This window comes from Apteryx mantelli, chromosome 30 (assembly GCF_036417845.1).
Source record: "Apteryx mantelli isolate bAptMan1 chromosome 30, bAptMan1.hap1, whole genome shotgun sequence".
Lineage (NCBI taxonomy): Eukaryota > Metazoa > Chordata > Aves > Apterygiformes > Apterygidae > Apteryx > Apteryx mantelli.
Genome location: NC_090007.1, coordinates 4,790,139 through 4,806,315, shown reverse-complemented (window position 1 = coordinate 4,806,315; position 16,177 = coordinate 4,790,139). Strand labels below are relative to the sequence as shown.

Below are 16,177 nucleotides of genomic sequence, written 5' to 3'. Positions count from 1 at the left end.
GCGGGTGGCAGGTGGCAGGTGGCGGGGGCAGATGCCAGCTGCGCCGCCGGTGAGCCCAGGGGCGCAAGTGTTCGGGGACGGCGCCGAGGAGCTCAGCCGGGCGGGGGGGGGTCCCGCTGCGGGACCCCCCGCCCCATCCGTGCCGCGGGGGCAGGAGGCAAGAGCGGGCCTGGGGGACGCCGGCGGGTCCCAACACACGCGCCCCGCGGCACCTCCGCTCGCGCCGCCCCGGCGCCCGCACGGTCGCGCCGCCGGCACCCGCAGCGCCCCGGCGCGGCGCCCTCGCTCTCGGCTCGCGCCCCGAGGGCGGCGGGGGCGCGGGCGAGGGACGTCTCCCGGCCGCCGGCCCCGAGCCACCCGGCGCCGCGGTTGCCTGCGAGCCGGCCGCGCTTCGTGGCCGGGGAGGGTGGTTCGTTTGCGGCGCAGCCCGGCAGCCCCGGTTAACGAGCTCTCGTTTGTTCCCCAGCCTACTCTGCACCAGGCACGCCCCCTGCGAACCGTTCCTTCGTGGGATTAGGACCAAGGGATCCTGGGAGTATCTATCAGGCACAGGTGAGAGCCCGGGATGCTGCTGGGAGGGGACCGGCCCGCCCTGGCCACGGGCATCGCCAGCTCGGCTCCGCTCGGCTCCGCTCGGCTCAGCCCTGCCCGGTGTATCCCACGGGGCTCCGGCTGCCCTAGGACCCGCTCTGCACCCCGTGTTGCGGGGCGGCTCGGTAGGGCTCGGCGGATGGGGGGGGCCACGTTTGGGCACCCCGCATCCCGGCAGGGGCAGCTCGGTGCCGCTCGGCGCCGTGCACCCGGAGGAGAGGGCGGCGCGGGCGCCCCAAGCGTCCGAGCGGCGGCGGCGGGCACCCGGCCCCGTTTCCCCGAGCGCTGGCCGGCAACGTGTGCCCGTCCCCCGGTGAAAATTAAAGCATCAGGCTTTCGGGGGCACCCCTGGCGGGGGGGGGGGGGGTCTCCCCGAAAGGGACCCCAGGGCAAAGGGGTCCGGTGCCACCGTGCCCAAAGGTGACGGAGCCGTCGCCGTCCGGCGCAGGCCTGGCACCTCGCCCTCCGCTCGCCGGCCTTTGGCTGCGCCCGGTGCCGCCCGCGCAGCATCCCCGGATGAGGGACACCGGGGGGGGACGGGACGGGACGCCCCGTGCCCGCCTCCCCCTTGCTGGGCGGGAGTGGGCGCCCCGCTGTGCCTGCCGGCCGCTCCGGGCTGCGGCGCGTGCGGTTCCAGATGCTTTTAATTAGTCCTGCTTATTTTTTAATCCGTATTTCATTAGCGGGCGCTAATGCAGTGGACGTTCCCCATGGTGGGGGGGGGGTGCTGGCAAGGGGGGGCCCAGGCCGCGTTGCCGGTGGGGCACAAAGGACCTGCCCAGTTAACCCAGTTGCACCCGAGCACCAGTCGGAGCCTCTCCGGAGGGCTGCAGAGAGGCCGGGTCGGGTCCCGCTCGCCGGCGCTCGGCTGGAGTCCGGAGGAAATGGTTTCTTGCTGCCTTAAGCGGCAGCAGCCCTTGGACACGCTCCACCCCGGAGGTCGCTGCGTTTCAGGAATGTCCTCTCCGCTTCCCTTTCCGTCTTCCTTTGGACCAATATGGGGAATCCCCCCCCCCTCCCTCCCCAGCAAATATCTCTAAAAAACACCCCTTCAGGCCAGGCCGGTGCTGGAAGGCGCCAGCGCCTCCTCACACGTGACACGAGTCCGCCGGCCTCAGCCCGCTCCGCGGCGGCGGCGCCTTCGGGAGGCCGCAGGCCCGGGGCGGACGGCGGACGGGGCGGACAGTGGACAGGGCGTCCCCGCGCTGTGCCCTCACCCGCCGTGGGGTGCTGGGAACGGGGAGGGCCCGCAGCTCCGCCGGGGTGGGAATTCGTGCGTCGCCCGGCCGCGGGCCCCGAACACAAGGGCTGTTTGTGCAGCGTCTCTGGAGGGGCCGGCAGGATCCAGGTGAACACTGGGCCCATTCACGGCGCCGCGGCCTCCGGGGAGCGGCGCTACGTGCCCGGGAAGCCCGGGTGCGCCGGGGCGGGCGGCCGGGCCAGGGCCGTCGGCTGGGGGGGCAGAGCGGGGCCCTCCTGCCCCACGGCCCCCCCAGCGCCCTGGCACCGGGGCAGGAGCAGCGCCATGGGGGGGCCGTGGGGGTAAGGTGCTGCGCCGTGCCGTGGGGCACCCCAGGGTGCTGTGCCAGGGACAAGATCTTGGGGGTCCTGAGCTGTGCCGTGGGGCACCCAGGGGTGTTGTGCCGTGCTGGGGTCAAACATTTGGGGGTCCTGAGCTGTGCCAGGGGGCACCCGCGGGTGCTGTGCCAGGGATGAGCTCTTGAGGGTCCTGAGCTGTGCCGTGGGGCACCCAGGGGTGCTGTGTTGTGCTGGGGTCAAACGTTTGGGGGTCCTGAGCCGTGCCAGGGGGCACCCGGGGGTGCTGTGCCAGGGACGAGCTCTTAGGGGTCCTGAGCTGTGCCGTGGGGCACCCAAGGGTGCTGTGCTGTGCCAGGGACGAGCTCTTAGGGGTCCTGAGCCGTGCCGTGGGGCACCCAAGGGTGCTGTGCTGTGCCAGGGACGAGCTCTTAGGGGTCCTGAGCCGTGCCGTGGGGCACCCAAGGGTGCTGTGCTGTGCCAGGGACGAGCTCTTAGGGGTCCTGAGCCGTGCCTTGGGGCACCCGGGGGTGCTGTGCCGTGCCAGGGACGAGCTCTTAGGGGTCCTGAGCCGTGCCGTGGGGCACCCAGGGGTGCTGTGCCGTGCCAGGGACAAGCTCTTGGTGACACCGTGCTGTGCCGTGGGGCACTCTCCAGGGGGGTGCTGGCTCGGTGCTGTGGGGCGCCCCAGGGTGCTGTGCCATGACAAGGGGGCACGTGGGGCCGTGACCTCCCCCCCCACACACTGATCCTCGGGGCTCCGCGGCCACCCCAGGGCTCCAGCGGCGCCAGCCCCATCCCGGGGGGAAACCGAGGCACGGCGCAACAAGGCGGCTTGTCCCCCGTCGCCGCCGAGGGGCGGCCTCGGCCCCGGCTTTCCGGGCTGCGGGTGCCCCCCTGGCCGTCCCCGGCCACCGCTGTCACCCCGGCGCCTGCCCGAACCCTGGGGGTGAAACCGCAGAGCCCCAAACCCGCCGCTGGCGGGGCCGAGGCCTGGCGCAGCTGGGTCACGCGTGGCCGGGGCGGCCGCGGGGGCCGCGCCGCCGGCGCAAGGGTTAAGGGAAGCGCGGCGGGGCCGCCGGGGAGGGGACCGCCGGGGAGGGGACCGCCGGGGAGGGGACCGCCGCGAGCCGTCTGGTTGCCAACGGAAACCAGACATGAGGTAATCGCGGGATGAACTTGAACTTGGGGGGGCCGCCGGGGACACAATGGCGGGGCGGCGGGAGGCCCTTGGTGTCCATCCCCACCCCGCCGCCCGCTCCTCCGGCCATCCCGGGGCTCCGGCGTTGTCCCCCCCGGCGGCAGCGCGGCCCCCCCCCACCCTCCCGGAGCGGGGATGGCTCTGCGCAGAGAACTGATGCAGCTCGGTGCAGGCGGAGCGGGGATGGGAGGGCCCCGGAGAAGCCTAGCGGCTCGCGCGGGGCAGCAGCCGCGCGTTCGTCCCCGCCGCCCGCGCAGCGCCTGGCGCGCGGGGCCCCGATGCCACCGTGCCGCCGCCACGGTGGTGCCCGGCTGCCGTGCCGGCTCGGCGCGCCGTTTCGGCCGCTCTCCCTCTTTCTCTCGGCGCGGAGACTTTGCGGAGCGTGCGCCGGCGGCGGGGTCTTGGCATCTCGGCACAGCGGGGACGCGCGATGCCGGCACAGGGGCGCCGTGCCGTTTTGGCACAGGGGGTCCCGCGGGGCACAGCAGCGATGTGGGATCCCGGGTGGCATCCCGGCACAGCGGGGCCGCAGCACCGGGGCCTGGCGGGACCCTGGGACCGCAGCGTGCCGGGGCCGGGGGACATCAGCACCGGCAGGACGCGGGACGTCGGCATGGGGAGGCGCAGGGAAGATGCGGGATCCCGGGTGGGATCTCGGCACGGGGACGTGGGGTCTCGGCGCAGGGAGGACGTAGGACATCGGTGCCCGCGGCGGGGGGGGGACCCGCTGCCCGGGCTGGGAGCCGGCACTAGCTGGGTCATGCCAGGGCCTCGCGCCCAGCTTCCAAGCAGAGGTTAATTAGCTCATTAAGCGCTGTCCTGATTGCCTGGGGGACTGTTTGGTCCCGCTGGATCCCTTCTCTAGGCTGCCCGGCTCCCGGACCGGGGTGGCAGCAAGCCGGGGAGGGTCCGGCCCTGCTGCAGGGGACGGCAGGCAGGATGAGGCCGTGTCAGTCTGGGACCCGGCACCCAGGATTTTGGGGAGGGCATTCGTGCCCCGTCGCAGGTCTCGCGCCCCCCCAGCGCGCTTTCGGCAACGGCTCTCCCTCCATTGGGGGGGGGGGGGGATAACTCCCATTTCCGAGATGGGAAAACTGAGGCCCGCGTGAGGCGCTGTTGAACGCGGAGGGCTCGCCCGGGGCTGCCCCCGGCCCCGACGGGCTCGGAGGCACCGGGGGGCCAGGGCCGGCGGTTCGGAGGGGGGGGCGGCGAGCCTCGGCGGAGCAGAGCACTAACGCTGGCCTCTCTCTTCTCTCCCTGCTCAGTCCTGGTACCTGGGATAATCGCAGCTGTGCCACCCCTTCGCCTCCCTTCTCCTCTGCTTTAGGCACCCTGAGAGGAAAAAAAACCACGTCCCAGAGCACCAGGCCCAGCCTTTCGGTGAAGACGGAGAGCGCGAACTAACGACGACGACGACAAACAAAACCCATAACGGAAGGAAAGAGAGAGAGGGGGAAAGGAAGAAGGAAAAGGTTCAAACTTTTTTTTAAAAAAAAAAGGAAACAAAACAAAACGAAACCCTACAAAGACCTTCCCCCCCGCCCCCCCCCACCGAGGCGACGCGCCCACGTCCGATTTGCCAGAAAACAAACAAACAGACAAAAAAACAAAAAACAAAAAACACTATTTGCCCTGTCGGCCGACCTCGCGGCAAGAGACCCGACACAGCTCGTGACAGCGATCTCTTCCAGAGCAGCAGCAGCAGCAGCAGCAGCAGCAGCAGCAGCGGGGCCGCGGCGCTGGAGACCTGCCGGCCGCTCTCCGAAGGGTTGTATATGCAAAATTGTCTTTACTCTTTCATTCTTGCCTCTTGTGAGTAGAAAAGAACAAAGCTCCCCCCCCCCCCCAGCGCGCCCCCCCCGGCCCCCCGGTCGCTCCCAGCGCGAGCGGCAAGCTCTCCGCCGGGCTCGGGGCCCGGCCGGGCGGCAGCCCTTGGCGTGAGTCGCGGCGGCGGCGGCGGCGACGGGGGGGGGGTCACGTCTTGCTCTCGCCGCCGCGCTTGGCTCCCCGGTGCCGTTCGTTCGGGGGGGGGGGGGCACCCGCGCCGCGAGCAGGCGGGGGCATCGCCTCGGCGCCGGCGGGCCTTGCCGGGCTGGGGGGGGGACACGGCGCGGTGGTGCAGGCGGGGGGGCACGGAGCGGGGTGACCCCCCCCCCGCCCCCACCCCCCCCGGCACGATAACCCATCTCCCTGCAACCGCCGCAACCGCCGGCGCGACGCTTTCCCTCCCTCCCGGTTTGCACGGCTTGCGTCCGTCTGTCCGTCCGTCCGTCCGCCCGCCGCGGCGGCGACGGGGGGGGGGTCTCGGGGCGGCAGGCAGTGCCGGCAGGTCGGGGCCGAGCCCGGGGGGGGGGGGGCCGGCCGCGGGGGGGGGCGCGCGCGTGCGTACACAGCTATGCATTCCTGCGGACCGGTACCGTGTGGGCTTGCGGCGAGAGGGTTCGATTGTGTTGCACATTTTGTAGGAAATGCACTTTGAAGAGGGAATCCTGGAAAAAGGAAAAAAAAGAGAAAAAAATCCCCAAAAAAAAGAGCAGGAGGAGGAGGAGGAGGAAGAGGAAGGAGGAGGCAGGAGCCCCCCCCCCAGCACTGGCTTGCCGGGACGGCTGGTTTGGGGGTTGTTGTTGGTTGGTTTTTTTTTAATGCAAAAAAAAAAAAAAAGACGGAGAGGAGGAAGGCAGGAGGAGGAGGAGGAGGAAGAGCGGAGCCTCTCCGAGAGGAGGACGTGTCACACGGCGGCAGCTCCCGCGGGGGCGCCGAGCCTGGCAAACCCCCCCCCCCATGCCGCTGCCGCCTCTCCACTGTGACCCCCGCGGCCGCCCCCGCGCCCGGGCAGCGCTGCCCACTGCTTCAAGTGCCTGAATTTCGGGGCGGCGGCGGCGGCGGCCGGCAGCCCCCGGCGCGGGCGAGGACGGCGAGGAACGGGCGGCCCGGAGCGTCCCCGCCACCGCCTGCCTTTTGGAGGCGACGGCCGGCGATGGAAGAGGAGCCCCGCGCTGGCCTGGCCCCGGCTCGGCCGCCGGCTCCGGCGCTCGCTGCCGAAGGACGCCGGCGCGCCCGGGAAGCAGACGGAAGGAGGCACGGCGGCTGCGTAGAGCTCACCGGTGGAGCTGTGGCCGCTCCCGGCCCGGAGGAGCCGTCGCTTCGGCTGCCCCGCACCAGGCTCCGTTGTGTCCGTCCGTCTGTCCTGCGCTGCCGGCAGTGCCTTAGAGTGGAGGGGACCCCCGGCACGCGCCGACGCCAGGCGGCCCCTTCCCTCCGCCCGCCCCGCAGAGGAAGAGGAGGAGGAGGAGGAGGAGGATGTTGCGATGGGTCGAAGGCACCAGCCGTCTCTAGCAAGGGACTTTGGGGCCGCCGTCGAGGCCGGAGCCGCAGCGGGACGCCCGGGACACCCGGCCCCTCTCCACCAAGGGAGCGGGAACGCCACGGAGGCACACCGCTGGCACCCAGAGAGACGGAGACGCCGGGGCAGGAGGGAGGCCACCAAGAGGCATCCGGAGGCCCGAGGCAGAGGCGGCCGGGATGCCGGCGGAGCCGTGCCCACCGCGCCGGGGGACGTCACCGATGGAGAGCCAGGATGGGATCTCAGCCCCGAGTTGCGCCCGGTATCGCCTCCCGCATCCGGCTGCCCCCGATGGCCACGACCGCTGCTCCCGCTCGCTGCCGCCTCGAACCCGCCCTGCCGCTGTCCGCCGCCGTCCCCTCCCGTCCCCTGGCCCAGTGACACCGGGGACGCTCTCCGGCTCGCTTCCGCTTCTTGCTTCCCCCCATCCCGGCACGCTCGCGCGGCCGCCGCAAGCCCGTTGGGGCTCCTGCCGCTCCAGGCCGCCAGCCCAGGGACAGCAAAGCCGAGCTGAGCTCCGGGTCGGATCCTGCCCAGCGCGGGCGGCCAGTGCTGGAGGCGGCTCGGTGCCCGTCGGGTTGGGCGCAGCCTGGCACCGAACAGAGGGAGGCGAGAGAAGCGGCGGCGGGGGGGGAGTCCGGGGAGAAAGGGCTGACGCAGGAAATCCCAAAAAGACGAAAAATAACCCCCCCCCCCCCACACACACACACACAAAAAAAAGGAAAAAAAAGAGCGCTTGGCGGAGAGGGAAACTTTTTTTTAAAAATACGAAAAAAAGACAAAAAAAAAAGACAAAAAAAAAAAAAGAGACAAATAAACTGCATGGTGCTTTAACAGGATCTCGTGACCTGGCTCAACCCATCAGTGGATGGCTGATGCTGTGCATGGCAGACTGTATTAACCGGCTCTACCTTCCCCCCCCCCCGCCCGCCCCCTTCAGAAAAGAGAAAAAAAACAAAACAAAAAAAAAAACCACACACACACACAAAAAAAAAGACAAAAAAATTCTGTACAAAAGGAAAAAAAAAGAAAAAGTCCAAAAAAAAAGAGAAAAAAAATCCATGTTTTCCTGATTTGCACGAAAATTTTATACCACATGATGTGCCTTGCCTTCGAAGACTTAAGTATTACCGGAAACGATAGCACTGCACAGGACTCGCTGCATGCGCCGGGCGCCGAGGCCCGGGGGCTTGGGGACGTTCGCTGCCGGGGGCGCCGGGAGCCGCTCGCCGGCGCGGGAGCCGTCGTGCATGTTTTGTTCTTGCGTTGGGCCGCGGGGCCGGAAAAGTCCCTTTTCTCTCGGTGTTTTTTTGTTTTTTTTTTTAAAACTGGTTTCCCCTCGTAAACGTCTTCCAGTTGTTAATACCAAGTGCATCCTGTAGGAAAACACACACGAATATGCAATACCTGTTTTGTCTACGTTGTTAGGGCTTTCGGCTCGAGGGTGCCGCTCGCTCGCGGCTCCGAGCGCCGGCCCGGGCGGGTGATTTTCTGCTCTTCGGCTGGGGGGGGGGGGATCAGGCCGTTCCGTTGCTTTTCCGCTTCTTTTCTCCTCCCGTTTCGCTTGGAGCAACCCAAGGCAGCGAGCGGGCAAAGTGCCGCCGGTGGGATGGGGAGCTCCCATCCCGGAGCGCTCCCAAATTGGGTGTGGGGGGGACCCCGGTCTCCGGGCGGCCGGCAGCGTGTGGGAAAGGGCTGGGATGCGCTGATGGTCCCGCCTGGATGGAAATGCCCATCGACATCCCCCCTCCCGGGGGGAAGATGCCCTGGGACTGAGCTGCCCCATTGCTGGCGGGGGGGGGGGGGCCAGGGCATCCCTCGCCCCTAAAGCCTCGGGGCAAAAAGAGGTGTCCCCCCCCCCCCCAAAATTGGTTTCTTGCTTGATGGGGCGAAATCGGAAGAATTTGGGTCCTTGGAGGGGCTGGTGGCTCCGTCCAGGCGATCGCTGCCCGCCGCCGCCCCCCCCACCCCGCCGCTCGTCCCCCCCCCCGCCGCCTCCCTCCATCCCCATCGGCTTCATCGGCGGCGGCGGCGCCTTCGCCGGGACTTTGCATATTCCCTGCTGCCCGCCGCGCCGGGGCGCTGAGCCGCCTGCTCCAAATCGCGACTTTTGCCTTAAAAATCGCCACCCAGCTCTTCTTTGGAGGCGAAAAAAAAAAAAAAAAAAACCAACAAAAAAAAGCCTCTTCTCGTTTTCGACGCAGCCCCGAGGCCCCGAATTCACGGGGCTCCCCGAGCTGGCGATTTAGGCAGGAGGTTTTGGGAAGGCCGCGTGCAGCGCCCCAGGGCGAGGACCCCCCCCCCCATGGCCCCGGGAGCAAATCACTGCTTTTTTAATGAAGAAACGTTGTCGCTGTTCACTTTTTTTTGGTGTCGAAAGTATTAGCTGGTGGTTTGGGGGCAGGAGAGCGGCCGCGAGGTGGGGGGGCGACGCGCGCGCGGCGCCCTTCGGGGGCTCGTTGCCTTTCGGTCTCTCTCCCGCCGTGTTTTTCCGATGATGATTGTTGCGTTTTCCACGCCGTGGGCCAGGCAGGGAAGGGTTTGAAGCAAGGAGTGCATGTTTTTTTGGGGGGGGGGGTTGGGAGGGCAAATTGGAAAGTCCTTGGGAGAATCCTCTTTATGCAACGTGCAGTATTGTTTTCTGCAAGGACAATGCAACACAAGTAGCGTTAGTCTAGTGTTTAAAAAAAGTAAAAAAAGAAAAAAGAGAAAATTGCAAAAAAAAGGGTTTTAAGGATAGAAAAGATTCAGTTTAAAGCAAAAAAAAAAAAAAAAAAATTTTATCACACATGACCGGAGTGACAAACGCAGGAGTGAGCGGGTCGCGTGCCCGCGGCGGGGCCTCGGGGGCCGTGGTCCCCCGGCTGGGAAGTAGCATCCTTCAAGGCATCCCCAATCCAATCCCGTTAGTGCAAGAGATACCGACACAGCAGCTCGGGTTGTGTTCGAGCATGGAAATTTAGGGGGGGAGGCGAGGGGCGCTGGCGCCCCTCGGGCCTGGGCCACGCAAGACGAGAAAGTCCCCTTGCCCCGCCGGGGAGGGGGGAGCAAGTCCCCCAAACCGGCCCCGCTGGGGACCCCCCTTTGCTGCCTTTAAATCCTCGCCAAGGCCGATCCCGAGCTGGGAAGAGCCGAGACATCGCGCTTCTGGCCGGCGCTGCAAAACAGCCACAAAAAAACCGCCCTCGGAAAGAAAAGCACCTTAAAGACAAAAAAAAAAAGAGCAAAAATCATGGAATCACCCTCCCCACCCCCAGGAACCCGAATCCCGGCAGGCTGCGGCCGGCGCTGGCAGCGCGGGGGGCTCGGGCCCAAGGGGGCTTTCTCGTGCGCGTGGCCATGGGGGTCCCGCGGGGCCGGGGAGCGCTCGCCGCCCCCGCCGCCCCCCTGCGATATTTGCACTGCTCCACTCTCACACTTGGCTTTCCTGCTCTCGTTACACCCAGCCCCCGGGGGGGGGGGACGGGGGACGTGGGCCGCATCCTGCGTGGGCCGCGCCGCCGCGGCGTCGCCCCCCCCGAAAAGCCCCCGCAAGACCGGCTCTGCCCGGAGGGAATATGCAAAATCCACTCACCGCCATCTCCATTGCCGTTTGCACCCGGGGCCGGGGGGGGGGGGTTGGCAGCGGCGCCGGGGGGGGGGGGGGGAGATGATCACTGAGGTTTGGGGGGGTTATTTTGATGATTTTTTTTTTTTTTAAGTCGTTCGCCGTGATTTTTCACCGCGCCGCGCGGGGCGGGCTCGGGCCGGGGGCCGCAATCAGCTCCGCCGGCGGGGCGGGCGCGGCGGCGGCTCCCCCCCCCCCCCTTCGCCGGGGACCCCCGGGGGCTCCCGCCGCCGCCGCCGCCGCCCCGAGACAATCAGGCCGCGCAGCAGCCGCGCGTGGCCTGGGCGCGCGTGGGGGGGGGGGGGGGCGCCCGCCGCGACAATCCCGCGGGGCCCCGGCCCGCCGCGCCCGCCGCCGGCCCAGCGCTCGCTTCGGTATTTCATGCACTACAGTTTCTCTAGAGGGTTTTTAATTGTTTTCGTTGTTGTTGTTGTTGTTGTTGTCGACTTCTTGAGAAGAAAAGCGTTAAAAAAGAAAAAAAAAAAGTCCTCGCGACCTATAAATAAAAAAATAACCCTGTACATATATATATATATATATCCACATATATATATATATGGCGCTGCAGGGGCTGGGGCTGGGGGCCGCGCCCGCCGCCGACCCGGCTCCCCGCGGGGACGAGCGGGACCGCGGCGGCTCCCGGCGGCGGCTCCCGGCGGCGGCTCCCGGCGGGAGCAGCCGCCGATCCCGCGCGGAGTCCCCTGCGGGCCACCACACAGTTAAGGTACTTTAAATCGCAAAGTAAGGAATATATATATATATATATATATATATATAAAATATATATATATATGTATGTATGTATGTAATTTTTTTTTTTTTTTTGTACTATGAGTTTGAAATTGCTGCTTTCTGTTTCTCTGACTCACATATCGATCTGGGGGTGTTTCGCGGCTGGTGCCCACCTCCCCGTTCCCAGCCCGCCGGCTCCAGCCCGGCCACCGGGGGACGCGGGGTGCCGGCGCTCGGGAGCCGGGACGCGGCCGGCGGCGGCGCGGAGGGCCCGGCCCGGTGCTCGCCGCTGCCCTGCCCGCAGCCCCGGCCCGGCCGCCCTCGTCTCTCGGTTCTTCTCCATCCTCTTCCCCCCCCCCCCCCCCCGCGGCCCCTGCCCGTTGCTGCGGGGCGCCCGGCTCGGCGTGCCCGGGGGCCCCGCTCGGCCCCGGTGCCGCCGGAGGCGACTGTTTTACACACGCAGAACGAAGCGAAGTTTGGGGGGGGGAAAAAAAAAAGAAAAAAAGAAAAAAAAAGAAAAGAAAAAAAGAAAAGAAAAGAAAAGGGCAGAAATCCAACAAAAAAGAGACGACGGAGCAGCCGGCAGGAATACGACTACATCAATACCAAAAATCCCCGACGCAGTGCCTCTCACTTACTGCCGGGTGGCCGTCGCCTGCTTTTTTGGGGGGGCTTTGAGCTACTCAGGGCCGAGGCCCTGGCTCTGCGCAGCGGGATGCGACCCCGGCCCGGGCACCCAGGCCGCCCGCGGTGCCATTTCTTTTCTTTTTTTGCCTTTTTTTTTTTTCCGGGTTCTTCCTTCCCCCCCACCTTCCGTGGAGAAGATTTGGGTTGTTTTCCTTTCTCTCAGTTATATTTTACAGACATTACGGCAATAGTTATTCTGTTTCTCGCTTCTCGCTTTGCTGTACACATTACACACACCTACGAACACACCAGGGCAGGCCGAGCCCGGGGCTGCCTCCGCAGACAGTGCCTTTCTCGGCAAAACTCTCTGATCAAAATCGAGCCCCCCCCTCCGGTTGCAAATCCTCCCCCCCCCCCCGCATGACATCCCCCGTCCGCCCCTTCCCCTGCTCCCCCCCCCAAAGCCCCTTTCGCTCGTCTCCCTGGTGCTTCACGATATTTGATTATAACATTGTATGCAGCCATTACTGATTAGCAGTCGCTCCTACCTACATACAATTTACTGAAAGTGACTATGGTTTTTTTTTCCCCCCCCTATGCAAAAAACAGAAAAAGAGGAAAAAAAAACAGACAAAAAAAAGACAAAAAAGACAAAAAAAGAAAAGAAAAAAAATGAGAAAAAAATGTATAAAAATTAAACAAGCTATGCTTCAACTCCACGCCGCGTCTGCGCTTCCTTCGCCGCCCCTCCTGCCCCGCTGGGGAAACTGAGGCACGGGCTGGGTGCTCAGCTGGGGGGGGGGGGCACCAGCCCTCTGCAGCCCCCCCACGAGGAACCCAGCGTCCTGGCCAGCTGTGCTGGGGATCCAGGGGGGGCACTGGGTTGTACTGGGACAGAGCCCCCCATGCAGAATAGGGCGGATCAGGGCACAGTCCATGGGTGCTTTTCCCCCTGGTGGTGCTGCCCCCCACCCATGGGTGCCAGAGTGGCCCCTGCTGGCTGCAGGGTCGGTGTGGGTGCCCCGGGGACGCGTGAGAGCGGCTCAGGGGGGATTAGTGTGGCAGCTGCTGGCACCACGTGGGCACGACCTGGCCCCGCTCGGAGAGCCCGGGTCACGGCAGGGACAGGGGCACACGGACACGCACATGGGCACCGGCGTGCACGGGGACGCACGGACGCGCGCGCGCACGGACGCAGGCACGCCCGTGGACACAAACGTGGGCACCCAGCTGCGTGCGTGCACAAACGACCGCACAGCCGCGGGGACACGCGGACGCAGGGACACGCAGACGGACACGCGCGCACGTGTGGACGCTCACGCAGATGCGCGCCCCAACGCCCAGCACGCCCGCCCGCCCGCCCGCCCGCGTGAGCAGATGGTTGCACATACGCACGTGTGCCGGGTGCCCCCAGGCATCACGTTGCACCGCGGGGCATGGCGGGACTGAGCACCCCCCCCCCCCCCCGCATGGGACATGGGGACACGTGGCAGAAGGACATGGGCAAGGGGACATTGGGCAGGAGGGCGGGGGGTGAGGGGGCACAGGGCAGGGGGGCATGGGGCAGAAGGACACGGGGCAGTGGGCATGGGGCATGGGGACATGGGGACACGGGGCAGAAGGACACAGAGCAGGGGGACGTGGGGCCTCAGCCGTGTGTCACCCGTGCGGCTCCGTCCCTGCCCCGTCCTGGCTACTGGGTGATGGGACCAAGCACTTTGGCTGGCAGGAGCCCCCCGAAACTGCCCCCGCACCACCCTCCACCCTGCGGCACAAGGGGCTGGCACCCGCATTGGGGCAGCGGGTCCGGTGGCCGCGGCCAGGGCCAAGCACCTGGGTACCCGGCTTCTCCTGGGGTGCAGGGGTGCAGGACGCCGGGGCCCCATGGCCGGGTTTGTGGCTCCGGCAGGACCTGCGCCAGGGTCGCTGAGCCTTGGCAGCTCATCTCATGCCAGGCCAGGGACACGCGGCCGCCGGCCCTGTGCCTGCAGGGTGCTGGCTCCCTCCCATGGGCACAGCGGTGCCGGGGGGGGGGGGAGGCACCCAGGACCCCCCCCCACCCAGCACCACGAGGGGACCCAGGGTGGCATTGGGGGGGGGGCACAGCTCCCCTGTGGGGCTGGCCCAAAATGCCCACAGTGGTGTGGGGTGTTGGGGCAGTGCCAAGGGGCCCATCACCCTGCCGCCGGGCCTGCGCTGGCCCCCCCAAGGTGGAGGCGCTGGCTGCCTGCAGGCTCAGGCCACCCGAGCCCCCCCCCCCCCCCCCGGGCGCCACAGCTGCAGACACTTCACCCCTGGGCAGGCGGCAACCTTTACTGGTGACTGTGGTACAGCTGGGGGGCGGCCCCCCCCCCCCGGCGTGCCCACCCCCAGCATCACCCCAGCTCCGGCGTCACCCCTCCCCATCGGTCCGCCAGCCAGGCCAGCACCGTGCCGGGTGCCCACCCACCCAGGGGCTCCGGGGCTGTGCCCCCCACCCCAGCCCTCTGCCAGGCCCAGAGCTCTGTGGGGTGCAAGGTGGGGGGGGGTCCCCAGCTCAGGGCTCTGCCCGCTGCCAGGCCCTGCCCTGCCAGGGTGGGTCTTAGCAGCTTTGGCTCCCAATGCCAGGCGGGATGGGGCAGCCCCACACCGGAGCTGTGACCGGGAGGGGGGGGGGAGGCAGGCAGGCGGCTCCCCCCCCAACCTTTGCCCTCCCCAATCCATTCCAGTGGGCACCAAAATCCACCCCAGGTCTTGGTGGCAGCCGTAGGGGCTGCCGCTGGCACTCTTCACCTGCTGCCCGCACCAGCAAAACCCGGACTGGATCCCTGCCCTCCCGGACTGGGGTGAGAGCGAGCACCAGGGACTCCCCAGCACCCACTAAAGCCCAGGGCGCCCAGCTGGAAGGGGCACCCAGTAGTGAGGGCGGCTGCCCCCAGACCCCACGGAGACCCCCGTGCCCGAGCAGCCGGGGCTGCACCGGGCCGCGCAGAGATGCCAGCGGGGCTGCGGCCGTGTCCAGGGGGGAGCGGGGTGGCCCTGCACAGGGGCGATGGGGCTGCGCTGGGCAGCGTCTCACAGCGACGTGGCTTTGCTCTTCTCCTCCTCGTTCTCCACCGCTGGGTTCTCGTAGGAGGCCTTCTCCACCCTGCCGGAGACGGGAGGGCGTCAGCAGGGCCCAGGCGTCCGGCGGCAAGTGCCCCGGGCGCCCCCAGCCCGATCCCCAGGGCGTCCACCGGTGGCCTTCGGCATACGGGACAAACCCGTGTCCCCCGTGCGCGGCGCTGGCCCCCGCCAGGCACAGCCCATGGGCTTCACCCCCGCGTCCTGCCCACGCTGGGCCGCTCCCGAGTGCAACGGGGTGGGAAACTGAGGCACAGAGCGGGGCCGGGGGCATTTTTTTGGCCGGAGCGCGTTGGTGGGCACAGGGTACCCCCACAGCCCAGGACACGGTACCTGTGAATCTCTTGGCTTTCCTGGGACTCATCGCTCTTCCTGCAAGGAGAGAAGGGGGGGGTGAGCGCTGCTTGGGGACAGCCCTGTCCCCTCCCCGCGCCCCCCAGCTCCGCCCCGGTGGGCACCTGGTGCCTGGCACAGCCGAACCATGCACCCCCCCCCCAGGCTGCCCCGTGTCCCCGAAACGGCCCAGCACCGGGTGCCGACGCAGGGTGCGGGCGAGGGACCATGGCCCGTCCGCACCGGCCCCACCTGCGTGTCCTGATCCGCCAGAGCCGGTTGGCGAGCAGGACCACGAAGACGATGAAGAGGAAGACGACGACGGCCGTGAGGCCCACGAGCCAGGGCTGCAGCTCCTTGGAGCCAGTGGCTGCAAGGCAGGGGGACGGGGACGGAGTCAGGGCACCCATCCTGCGGGGGGACGGGACCCCTCCAGCCCAGGGACACAGGGGGCTGGGACACTGGGGGACACCCAACTACCTCCTCCTGCACTGTCCCTTGGGTGCCAAGCCCCCGTGACGGGCAGAGCCACCCCCGGCACTGCCACAGCCGTCCCCTGTCCCCGTGGGTGCGTGGGCTGCGGCAGGGTGGGGGTCTGGCATGGAGCGGGGCGTCAGCTACCCCCAAATCTTGTTGATCTGACCCCAAAATGGTTGCTCTGGCGATGCCCACGGGGTGACGTGCACCCGCTGGCGGGGTGACACACGGGTGCCCTTCTCAGGGAGGGCTCCCGCCAGCCCCAACCCGTTGGTAGGGCACTGGGACGGACTGGTCCTACTGGGACCCCGGGGTGCGGGCGAACGGAGGGACGCAGGTGGCACCTACCTTCTTGTCCCTGCGCGGTGGCCGTGAGGACGAGCAGCAGCAGGAGCGAGAGGGGCAGTGGGGCCGCGGGGGCCGCCGGCCTCTGCATTTTGGGCTGCGCGAGACACGGGGAGACGGACGGACGGACGGACAGAGCACAGACGGACCCTGCACCCCGAGGCGGGCTCGTCTCCGACGCCGCTGCGGGCACTCTGCACCACAGGGCCAACGGGCGCTTTTATTGGGCTCAAGAGGACAAGTGCCACCACTGCCATGGCAACGGGGTTTCTTTAACCCTTGG

At 67.6% G+C, this 16,177-nt stretch overlaps 2 protein-coding genes across 6 annotated transcripts in view; one reads left to right on the top strand and one right to left on the bottom strand.

The window, feature by feature from the left end:
• NFIC (nuclear factor I C) overlaps positions 1-5,128 on the top strand; it is a 60,581-nt gene extending 55,453 nt beyond the window's left edge. For 3 of the 5 annotated variants that reach the window (XM_067312738.1, XM_067312742.1, XM_067312740.1), the window contains 2 exons: positions 467-552; positions 4,594-5,128. In XM_067312738.1, the coding sequence (XP_067168839.1) occupies positions 467-552; positions 4,594-4,611 (104 nt within the window). In that variant the 3' untranslated portion in view covers positions 4,612-5,128. The remainder of the gene's footprint in view (positions 1-466; positions 553-4,593) is intronic. The other 2 variants (XM_067312739.1, XM_067312741.1) reach the window with 1 other exon arrangement.
• Positions 5,129-14,053: 8,925 nt separating this feature from the next.
• SMIM24 (small integral membrane protein 24) lies at positions 14,054-16,071 on the bottom strand. The gene is made up of 4 exons (XM_067312892.1): positions 15,898-16,071; positions 15,325-15,442; positions 15,073-15,111; positions 14,054-14,764 (listed from the first exon to the last, which is right to left on the bottom strand). Exons 1-4 carry the CDS (start codon positions 15,983-15,985, stop codon positions 14,692-14,694), a joined length of 318 nt encoding a protein of 105 aa, XP_067168993.1. The 5' UTR covers positions 15,986-16,071; the 3' UTR covers positions 14,054-14,691.
• Between the last annotated feature and the right edge of the window lie 106 nt (positions 16,072-16,177).

What these genes read in the sequence shown, in the direction of transcription:
- SMIM24 (XM_067312892.1), bottom strand. Translation starts at nt 15,985, where the DNA reads ATGCAGAGGCCGGCGGCCCCCGCGGCCCCACTGCCCCTCTCGCTCCTG. An exon ending in TGGCGGATCAGGACACGCAG is followed by an intron (nt 15,112 to 15,324) that starts GTGGGGCCGGTG and finishes CTCTCCTTGCAG; the next exon opens with GAAGAGCGATGAGTCCCAGG. An exon ending in GAAAGCCAAGAGATTCACAG is followed by an intron (nt 14,765 to 15,072) that starts GTACCGTGTCCT and finishes CGTCTCCGGCAG; the next exon opens with GGTGGAGAAGGCCTCCTACG.